General features: G+C 46.4%; 1 protein-coding gene across 1 annotated transcript; it reads left to right on the forward strand.

The window, feature by feature from the left end:
• Nucleotides 1-283: 283 nt before the first annotated feature.
• LOC119444796 (uncharacterized) lies at nucleotides 284-4,956 on the forward strand. The gene is made up of 2 exons (XM_049665038.1): nucleotides 284-696; nucleotides 774-4,956. The coding sequence occupies exon 2, from the start codon at nucleotides 2,238-2,240 to the stop codon at nucleotides 3,480-3,482; it is 1,245 nt and encodes a 414-aa protein (XP_049520995.1). The 5' UTR covers nucleotides 284-696; nucleotides 774-2,237; the 3' UTR covers nucleotides 3,483-4,956.
• Nucleotides 4,957-11,549: the final 6,593 nt, after the last annotated feature.

Below are 11,549 nucleotides of genomic sequence, written 5' to 3' on the forward strand. Positions count from 1 at the left end.
TCTGCCTCTCAAGTGCAGCAGTTGAGTCCACAGCTGCACCACCGACCCCAGTTCTTTTTTTTTATTGCAATAGCAATTATATGGACACTTCAACCGGATTTCTGCCGTCGGCGTCGCCGTCGCCGTCGCCATCGCCGTGAGGTTCCGTATCGATAAAATCGTCGCCGCGCGCCGTATGCCCGAGCGGAAGCGTGCGGGGGACGCGCGCTATCACGGAGAGCGAACGCACGGCGGAAAGCAAACGCGACAGTCGCCCTCAAGGCCGTATGGGTATACACCAGAACACGATAGTCTCGCACCCAGACTAACCGAACGCATACTCTCACACCCGGGCTGCCCGGTCGACCAGCGCCATTTTGTACTGGGCTGCCAAAGTGTGTTCGTCGGCGACCGGTACACATGGAAAGTTCCAGCTCTAGGACTCCAAAGTGCGGAAATGTGCCCGTTCACGCGGTTCCTAAGTACAAGAAGTCATCTGGGCGGCATTGCGTCGTGTTTGGATGCCAAAACAACCAGCGCAAAAGGAGCAGGTTACTTAGCGCTGTTTGCGAAGAGCACAACACACGCAGGGAATCGTGCCGGTGCGGTGTTTTCAGCTTGCACCGATTTCCATCCGCAACGAAGAACGCCAAGCTACGCCACCAGTGGATAGCTGCACTGAATAGGAAGAACTACCAGCCCAGTGAAAATGCGCGAGTGAGTATGCGAGCTGTGTATATTTTGGTACCACGTTCAACTTTGCGCCCTACGAACGTAATATGTGTAACACGCAGGTTTGCTCTGAGCACTTCCTGGACAACAAGCCTACAGAGCAGAATCCCGTGCCGATGCTTCGCCTTGGCTATAACAAAAAGGCAAGCCTTTTCGTGTTTTCATTCATGTAGAGCTCCCGACGGTTAAGAGGAACAGTTGAGTTTGCGGTTAGCGATACTAGCAGCTGGCGCGCGGCATGACCATTAAGCGTGAACAAGTCGTAGGCAATAGAATGTTGCCCTGCTGGTGAGCGTTATTACTAACGAAAGTAAACTGAAGTCTGCTCGTCACGTAGCATGCGTCCACAAAGACGTAAACGACGACTGCTCGTCGCCGAAGGTGTTCTTGCAGCGCGTCTGTCTTTACATTTAGGTGTCATTCGTAACGAATTCATTTGAGCCTCCTGATCTCTAAACTGCGTGCGTGCTGTTATGCGAGGCAAAGCACGAAATTTTTCTTTTCATATAGCGAGGAAAATTAGGTGGTTAATTATTGTTGCATTTTGTAACAAAGTTTTGGTTGCTCTCACCTGTTTTTTTTTTTTCTGAGGGAGCGCCAACAATCTGATATGGCCTCGCACAAGCGAAACAGATCTGATACCAGGTAACTGCAGTTTTTGGGGATAATTTCTTGGAATGCAGGTGCGGTTGTTGTCTTGTACGAAAGGGGTCCCTGATGATGCAGCTTTAAGTAGGGATGGTAATTTTATGTGCCCTGTAATAGTTGGTGCAACAACTCACACCTGCATCTGTCGTGCTCACCTTGTTATGCGGGCTTTGACAGCACATGTAGTTGAACATTATAACCACTGTAGTTCCACATTTTCCAATGAGTGCAGGTTTAGTGCCATACGCTGCTTGTTCTAAGTGCTATAGGCTTGTGTTCTGAATGTTGTGCTTTTAAGTGGTTGCACGATACAATTGGCCTTGTGCATTTTGTTTTTCATTTTGAGAGGAATTTATATCTTCCCAACAGTTATGGCACAGAAAAGAACTACAGCCCTTCTTACTATAACATATAGTTTGTTTGTTTTCAATGTGCAGGTGGTGAAGGGCAGGCGTCTGCTAATCAGGCAGGCTGTAAGCCCAGTCAAGCGACCTCGCCATTGTGCTGCCGAACGTGGCCAACCTAGCAGTGAACATGACAAACAAGACCATACTGAAAGTGCAGAGGACAATGTTCTGTGTGCTGGTGGAAACCTAGGAACGTTGCATGCTGGTACCCAAGCACTAGCTGCTGCCTGTCCACAATAGGAGAGAGAGAGAGAAACAACTTTAATTGAAAACACCAACAATCCGATATGGCCTCGCACAAGCGAGCAACACTGCACAAACGAGACCACACGAGCAACACAACGATACCACACAAACGAGCAACACAAGCGTGAACAGGAGCAGCAGATCATTCAGCAGCAAGTGCCCACATCCCAGCAGGTAGCGTCTGTTCACCTTCCTGCAGTGGATGCCCCGAATGAAACAGCGCAAATGGAGACACCAGGTCACACTAAAACAAGTGTAGTAGAAGCTAAAAGCACAGTAGAACTGTATAACAGCGAACTGCAGGAGGTCGCATCCGAAAGGCTTGATATTGTCCCTGCTACATACGAGGTGGTGGTCGAAAGCACTGAAGAGGCAGCCCCAAATTTTTATTTTGAGACATCTTATGATGCAGAGAATCTCCACACTGTTAAACTGTCCACAGTGTCATCACTTTCAGAGCCCGAGCAAGCAATAGTGCCAATGGATGTTTCACTTGAGTGTGTGCAAATAATTTTGCACGAACACTGCTACTTTTCTTGTAGTGTGAAAAATGTTGATGCAGGAACTCAAACATCTATTTACAATACAGTTTCATTACCGCCTAGTCAGTACCAGTTTTACACTGGATTGAGCTATTGCACCTTCTGTGAATTAGTCAACGTTGTGGAGAGTAAGGTCAGCACTCAATTCAAATTAAGCATTAGTGATGCTGTTCTGCTGACTTTGATGCGCCTTAGACTGGGCTTGCTCTATGCTGACTTAGCGTATCGGTTTGCTATATCTGTATCTCTTGTTGGTAAAATTTTTCGCACAATTCTTCGAGCACTAGCTGAAATTTCCAGACAACATTTGATCACCTGGCTACCTCAGGAGACCATACAGAGGTCACTTCCAAAAACATTCAAAGAAAGCATGTACAAGAACACTAGGTGCATAATAGACTGCACAGAGGTGTATATGCAGCGCCCCAAGAAGCTGTATGCTCGTGCTCAGACGTACAGCCAGTACAAAGGCGGAAACACTGCAAAATTTCTAGTAGCCATAGCACCCACAGGCTTCATTATGTTTGTATCTAAAGTATATGGTGGCCGGCCTTCTGATCGGTTTATCGTGCAAGACTCAGGATTTTGCGACTACCTCGAAAACTGTGATGAAGTAATGGCAGATCGAGGCTTCACCTTGAATGAGGAGATGAAAGCAAAATGTGTTCGCCTAAATATGCCCGCTTTTACACAAGGAAGGAACAGGCTTGAAGAAGTGGAGGTGACGAGAACAAGGCGAATTGCGTCATTAAGAATACATGTCGAAAGAGCAATTAACCATATTAAGACATTCAGAATACTCAAGTACAGTGTCCCAATTCATCACAAGAAACTTGTAAATGAGATTGTTGTAGTTTGTGCAGGACTTTGCAATTTGAAGTCACCCCTGATTCGCAGTGATATCATAGTTGAAGAAGGTACTCCGTGAGCGAAAGTATATGGCCTCAGGCTCGCTGAAAAACACTAAATTTAGTCGTAATTCAGACATACAAACGGACAAGTGGCCGGGAAAGCTCGCAATGTCATGTTTATACTGCAGTCCTCAGTTTCAAGTTATATGCGTTGGTGAAAAAAAAATCTGCTTAATCGCAGAATCTGTGGTATGTATACTTTTGCGCAGAGGAGTACCTGTGTCAAGTGCATTACTTGCTAGCAATGACTTAGTCGTGGGTGCCAGATTGGTCTTGCAACACTTGCTAAAAGAAGGCTGTGTTAATTTTGTGTTGTGTATGGTACGCTTTTTTATTTTTAGGAGTGATTTCACTTTAAAATCTGAGACTTGCATTATGTTTTTCTAAATGTTCATAGAGAGCCTGGTAGACTTTTCTTGTGAGAGGTTTCACGTGAACTGTGACATTTATTCTAAATATGCGAGAAAAAAAAGCCTGCAAGGTACTATACTTCCCAGTTGTCCATCATGTGTATTGACAATTTTTGTGCTTATTTTTTATAGCTGTGTTGTAGTATTACGTGCAATTTGCCAGTGTACATGTAATGTCATCTCACACAAGTGCTCAAGTGATTTGGAAGGTTATTCTATTTTGTTCTTATATATGTTCACAAAGAGGAGCCTGATAACCTTTTTTTTCTAGTTGCGTGCGATTTCACTCTGAAGTCCAAGATTTATTCTGGTAGATTGAGTCAAAGGTACGCCAGGAGGAAATCATGCAAGATGTATTCGCCAGTTGTATTTATGTGTAGTACCATTTTTTATACATATGATGATTTTTATACCTTCATTGTAATCAGTACAATTTTCTAGTGTACATGTAAGGTCATATCACACAAGCGCTCATGTGATTTGGAAGGCTATTGCATGATGTTCTCATAAATGTTCACAAAGAGGAACCAAGGCGAGTCACCACTGTGCAGCTTCTTGTTTTCTGTGAAAGAAACTTTTTTGCACTAGTTTGGATAGTGCATTTTACTGTCTAGAAAAGTACAAGGCTGGAAACCATTCTTTATTGATTCATCAACATAAATGACAGGTATTTGTGTTCCAAAGGTTACAGCTGTGGACAATTTTTTTTTGTCTCCGTAGATTGTATATACATATTGTTACACTTTTGCTTTGAATGCATTGGCACCAGCAGCAGGGATATATGGGTCGGTATTTTGTAGCGATGCGTTATGCTTTATGCTATACTAGTCCTATCATCCACCGCTCACGGCCGGCTGATCCCGTTGATAACGTAAGCAGACCGTCGCTCTGACCACCGACCAAGCTCGAAAAGGCATTACCATCGGAAAGGCATAGCTACAAAATACCGTCCTTGGTCTCCACAATAGATCCTTGCTGGACTTGGTAAACAGAACAAACTTTGTGTGCACATGTAAGATGCGTGACTTGTTTTATGCCTCAGGGCAAACTTCCAAATAAAAATAAACGAACTATTGCACATTATGTCTTGCTGTTTGTTTTTTCGAGCTATAGAACTTTCGCTTATAAACCACTTTTGCTATACTGTCATTAAGTAGCAGTACGTAGAAACATGTCGTACGCTTCAAGTGCTGTCGAGCTTTGAGTGAGAGCATCGTCTACCAAGGCAGGAAGGTAGCAAGAAAAGTAAAAGTTGCGCACTCTTACAAGGCTGGAGCTTAAGTATGCTGGGTCATAGTTCACATTAACCAGGACAGTTCGCCTGCTTGTCCACACATAAAAAAAGCAATGTTTCCTTTGGCAACAATACATAGTGAATTGTACTTGACTGTAGTAGCCCCCCCCTGCCTGATTTAGAAAGAAAATATCCATCATCTCCCTTCCTTACATCATATTTTCCGCTGTCCAACAAAGAGGAGCAGTCTTCTGTGTAAGGGCACTTAATTTCAAGAATGGAGTCTGTGCCAACAAGTCCATCTGGGCTTGCAGATAGGTACGGTTCACTTTGCGACACCACAGTTCCTAGTCTTGCCACTTTTAGGCCAGTTTCTTGCTCAAACGCCTCCCTGGCTATAGGCTCACACTGTGTACCATGCATAGTTGCTTTGTTACCTCTGAAGCTAGACCTCAGTAGGGCAGCCAGTGCTCTTTCTGGCAAAGTGTGCTTGCGCTTAGGTATCTTTGACGTGACTGAGGCTGTTATTCTGACCTTTCTACTGCCTTCCCACACACTGCCACGTTGCTCCACTGTTCCTTTGGCCAGTCTAACTTGTGCATCTAGAGGTATGTCTACATACCTTTTATAGAAATCATTACAGTAATGGCAGTTGTCAGGTCCAGTACCGCTATGAAAGCCATGAGACGGGACACTACGAGGTGCAAGTATTTCATCTGTAGTTTCTGCAGCTGGTGCATTTAGCGTTAAGTTTAAAATTGTGCCCGGTACTGATGCAAGACCTTTCAAAGGAACTGTATCAAAGCTTTTAACAAGCGAATTATGGTCCCTAAACTTCTGAAACTGAGGATCATGTAGCCTCGGGGCAGGTTTCCCAGTCTGGATTTGCCTTCTTAACTTGAAGTCTATGCCTTGTATTTCTCCTGGAACTACATTCTTCTTTGTGCCACGGTTCCATTCAGCACTCTTGTCAGTACATGCTGTGCCAGTCAAACCAAGTCTGACAGCAAACTCAATCTTCCAAAGTAGAGCTCCTGAAAAAAATTTGTACCAATTCATACTTCATAAGAGACACTCCTTTAAAACTTCTGCACTACTGACACTGATCAAAATACAAGTTACTTTTAGTTCACTTTGATTTAACCAAATGGCAGATGGTCACATTTAAGTGCATAATTCACGCAGCAAAACTGCATGGCTTTGTAATGCATAAGTTAGTAGCATGTAAAATAATTAGCATACCAATGTGGCTGCAAGCATGCGCTGCACCTGCCATGCAAGAGCAGTCCGCTGTGACGACACTTCCACTGGGCTGAAGGCAGACCCAAGCATTATGCGGGGGCGCACTTAATGCCTGAGACCTTCCGACTTCTCCTTTGACAAAAATGGAGTGTGTGGCCATGTCCTTGTGCACAAGCAAGCAGCCTACCTTGCCACTTTCAACATAGTTGTAGGCTTCAGTGCTTTTGATTGCATTCACTTCTTCAAGGTCACAAGCTTTTGTCTTCAAAAGGTAGTAAATAATATGGTGTTCCTGCACAGGAGGCCACAGCTTCATGTCTTCGATCCAGTCTTTGATTTCATGAAATTCAAGCGGACACAAGGCACCTGCACAGAATACATAGGATTGACACATAAATAAACAGTACTCAAGCCAATGTCCTTTACGTCGCAGACGCTGATATAAAATCTTAAAGCACTAGTTCTAACAATGGCTACATAATTAGTCTATGCTCGCATAGCACACCTGTAATTCTGAGGGACGGTGGGATTCTGCACAATAACACCACCAGATTGGCTAACAATATCGCAACTTCGCTTTTAAGGCATTACTGTCACAGATAGCTTCTGAAAGGGATTGATGAACGATACACTTTTATTGGAACTCTAAATCGCAGGTGATGCTCGGCAGTTGCATGCTTTCACATTTTAGCTCGAAGGGGACCATTAAAAAAATTTGAAAAGTCACGGAGAGCACAAAACGAAAATACTGGCACGAGCGAAGATGCTGTTCCAGGAGAGCAGGCCCTATCTCTACAATGGCCCCTACTGCTCCCCCGGGAAAATAAGTGATGCTATTTTGGAGGTAGAGCGCCGTAAGGCGCGAGAAACTCTGTCCGACGTACCGCGGACACGCGAGGAGAATAGGTGACGCCAACGAGGAATTTACCGCATGCTTCTGAGCACTTATGGGAGAAACACCGCTTTCCGCGAAACTCGTCGCAAAGCGTACGCCCGGGCAAAATTTTGCCGCGGGATGCATGTTGAAAAGTAGAATTTTCATAAAGCTTTATCGCGCAACCTTTAATAATATATGGCACCAACATAGTGCTGTATATTCCTTCACAGGTTACGTGCCAAAAATACGGAGATATTACAGCTCACACGTGTTCTAGTATATAGCGCGCGGCTTGTACAAATGTAATAGCGTACTTACCCGATGTATTCGCTTCTGCAGTCTGCACAGCACTCAGCGTGGCCATTGCGGACTTGCATGAGGTCTTGAAGTTTGATTGAATCGAGACAGCGCAAATGACAGGTTAGAAAAAACGCGATACACGCCTTCCGCCCAGCTGAAATGCCGAAGTTTCGCTTTTGCGCTGGGTCGCATCTCCCGGTGTGGCAGCCCAGGCCTGCTACTTCGCGGCACTTGGGATAGATGGCGCGACCGGCGCTCACCAATATGGCGGCGCGCTTTGAATTCACGGTGTTCTAGTCTATAGGAGGGAGGGAGGGAGGCGGGGCGACGCTGCACTCTGGCACCAAAGGCCTATCTTGCAACCGGGCGGCGTATTACTATTTGCGCCCCCGTACAGCGCTCGACCGCTGGCGCCACGTTGCGCCGCTCGCGCGTACCGCGTTTTGAGGTGGTTGCTTTTGCCAAGGGCGCTCGAACGCAATGATATGATTCGCATGCTTGCCGACTTAACAAGTGTCGCTGTATGGCCGAGTGGTTACGGCGCTCGCTTCGGGATTATGTGTACGCGGGTTCGAATCCTGCCTTGGCGCGTTTTTTTCTTTTTTTTATCTTATTATCACGCTTTTCCTTTTGTTTTCCTCTCTGTTTGCCAGCGCGGTCGTTTGAACCCCGGCGCCACGGCGGAAGCCGTGGTGCCGGGCGCCGACGCGAAGCGGCGGTCGTTGGGGTGTTGCGGAGCTCAGCGTAGCAACACCCCAAATAAAAAAATACTGCTCCAGTCAGGTAGACTGCTCCCTCCCTGATAGTGAGATTATATTTGGATCATCAAAACAGTGATGCGTTTATTTAGGAATACCACCGATCCCCTAACAGCAGGCTAGTCACCCCCAACCCCGCGTGCTCTCCGTCCACGCCTCCTCCGTTAACACTGTACCTCCGTTCTAACGGCGGCGGCTAGAAACGTGGTACGCGCGAGCGGCGCAGCGCGGCGCCAGCGGTCGAGTGCTGTACGGGGTCGCAAATAGAAATACGCAACCGGGCGCAAGGCGAACTTGCCGCTCAATCTCCCACGTGAAAACAAGAAAGCGGGCAGGCAGCGCGGGAGGGAGCGGGGGGAGGGGGAGCGCAGCTCTGCCAACAACCGCGTTCGTACTTTGCTCGGCTCAGCTGTGTCGCTCGCCCGCATCGTCTCTTATCTCCACACGGCTCTGACCTTTCTATATGCGCTGTGTATTCGCCGCTCAGTTTCCGTTGAAGCGATAGACGGCGGATGCACTTGCTGCTAGCGTTTTGACAGTCGTTGTCTGCAGTCATTCAGTGTGCTCTATTCATGTTTGCTTGTGCGCGCTGACACCAAGCTTGTTAATTAAGTTAGTAATAGTTGGGCCACATTTTCCAACGCACGCTACACATGCAATGCTGCCCGGATCGGCAGTGCAGCGCTACAGGTGTGTGTGTCCCTTCGCACGCGCTGCCCCCGGGAAGCGCTTCTCATCAACACCACCGTTTCACACGCGCCTTGTCGTGGTCATCGAGTCTGTCTTCATGCCGGTGTACTTACGCCGCAGCACAGCTGCTTACTTAATCAGCTCATGTTTACTACAATTCACATTGCTACCAAAGCCGCTCACCTTACTTTGTATGACATTGCTGTGTTGCTGTCGCATTCATTGCTTCGCCCTTAGGGCGAAACTGTGACATTTTTTAAGAACCTCAGTGTGGCAAAATGATTTAGAGTTCCGCATTGAGAAACTGTTTAGATTAAGGTTTCTTCGCCTGATATCTGCATATATGAATAAAACAAAGCTACTCTCCTCCTACGTTATAACCAGTTAAGCAACATGAGCAGTCTGCATTTTTGAATATTCACAATTGCTTGTGACAGATTGTACTAGCCTGAACGGTGAACGCTTGAGAGCTTGCGCTCGTACCAGCTGGAATTTAATTTCGTGCTTCTTAACGTTTTTGCTCATTTTATGGCCTTTCACAGTGCACGGTAGAGCACTGTACGGGCTCGGGCTTACCCAAAAGCACGCGCCAGGCCCGGCCCACGGGCTCGGGTCAGCCTCGGGTTTTCTGACGCGGGCCCGCGCCGGGCTCGGACTTTCTGGTGGTGTGCATGTAAAGTGCAGCGAGTTATCCTCGCGCGTCTCGACTCGAAAAAGCATGTCTTTTTTGGTCTCAGGCCGGTTTCGGGCCGGACTCGGGCCAAAGGTAAAGGGGTGGCGGGCCGGGTCTCGCCATAAAGCTTTTGGTTGGGCTCGGGCGGGCAGCCCAACGTAAGAACGGGCCCGGGCCGGGCCCGGGCTGACAAAATTGGCCTGTGCAGTGCTCTAGTGCACGGTATGCAAGATCAATCAGCCTGGTAACCGACACGCCACTTCACTTCTCATTTCTCAACGGAACTCCTCACATTGCTTGTAAATTTCAGAACTCCGCGACGTTCGGCGGTTGGTTCAACAGATAAGCGCTAGTTTAAGCCTACCCGAATGCGCTGCATTATTCCTTGTTCCATCCCAACGAGCAGCTAATGTGCAGGGGCGTTGTTTCTCTGACCTACGATCGAAGAATGAAATACCTGCCCTTGAGATGTCTCTTCAATTCTTAAAAGGCCATCAATGCGACCTAGTTGGTACGACTCCATCACTGAAAAAACAGCGGTAAATATGCACGTAGAAGAGAGGAACACAGGACACGCGCTGACTGCCAACGACCGCATGCGCGAGCACGCTAATGACGTCACGAGAGAAAGCAGGAGTAATCTGGCCATGCATTGTGCAAATTGTGGCTGCTATCCGGTTTTTCAATAGACGCGGCTTCTGCGCTGGTACAGAGATGAAGGAGCTCGCGAGATTTTCGAAGCATTGGCCGTTATGTGTAAAGGTGACGTATGCGTCAGAGCTGCTTCGATCGCTCCTACAACAAGTTTAGTTATCTCCGCCCCTTATCTCAGAGTGCATTTCAGTTACATCTTTAAGAGTTAACTTCTTATTCACTTGACCCATGTGCGGTTGGAACTTCATGATAGTTCTCCCTCCCCAGATACCCGTTTTTACATGTATATGTGTGTATGAGCATACTAAACCGAAATAGTTGGCAGTGATTGCTTGCCCTGTGTTCCTCCATTGTCCGTGTTTATTTCGCGCTGTTTTTTCACAGATGGTATCTTGAATTCTTCTTGAAATTCCTTTCTGGCGCTTTGGAAAGCGCTCGTAACAGTCAGCGAATATATTCCAACGAAGTGTTTTATTTGATGATATTGTGACTTATGTCTATCGCAGACTAATTATCTCGTCGAATGGATGGTATCCCTGAACCTGGACCTGATGAACGCGACAAGATTGTCTGCAGTCAACCCAGTTGAAATGATGGTGCGCGGTTCTCTTGACTTAGGAGTCAAGGCTGTACTCGCCATTGTTCTTTTCGATCGGCACTTCGTATTGGACAAGAGAGCGATAAAGGTGTGGTAATGAATTCTTTTTAATTAACATAAAGCACAATATTTGTAATTATTTCATTCGACCAAATAATGTAAAACGCAAATAGCCTCTATGAAGTTCCAGAAGGTGAGGCTTATGCTATGATGTATTTTGTAAAAGCACTGCAGACTTACAAAGTATAGTGACGAAATAATTTGTATAAAAGTGATGACTGGCAATTGGCCTTATTCATACAAAAGAAATAATATATGTGCACACAACATCAGATAAGGATCCTTTACATATGCACAACGAAAACAACATGTTCCATTCCCACTACGAGTAATCAAGGTATGGCAGGTGTTTTTGTGTGATTGATACCGAAGAGCCGTACTACTGCACTAGGGACTTTTCCACAAGGTGCGAGTGACTTCGACTGTTTAACTTGAATATTGTTGTCTTTGCTTAACAATACGACAATGTGGGCAAACTATGACGTGCATCTTTAAAATCGTAATACGTGAACACATGCGCATAATTATGGTATTTCTAGCCGGCCACCAAAGTGTGCTCTCTTAGCCTAACTTCGATGCCTCAGACCG

This window comes from Dermacentor silvarum, chromosome 3 (genome assembly GCF_013339745.2).
Source record: "Dermacentor silvarum isolate Dsil-2018 chromosome 3, BIME_Dsil_1.4, whole genome shotgun sequence".
NCBI classification, from domain to species: domain Eukaryota; kingdom Metazoa; phylum Arthropoda; class Arachnida; order Ixodida; family Ixodidae; genus Dermacentor; species Dermacentor silvarum.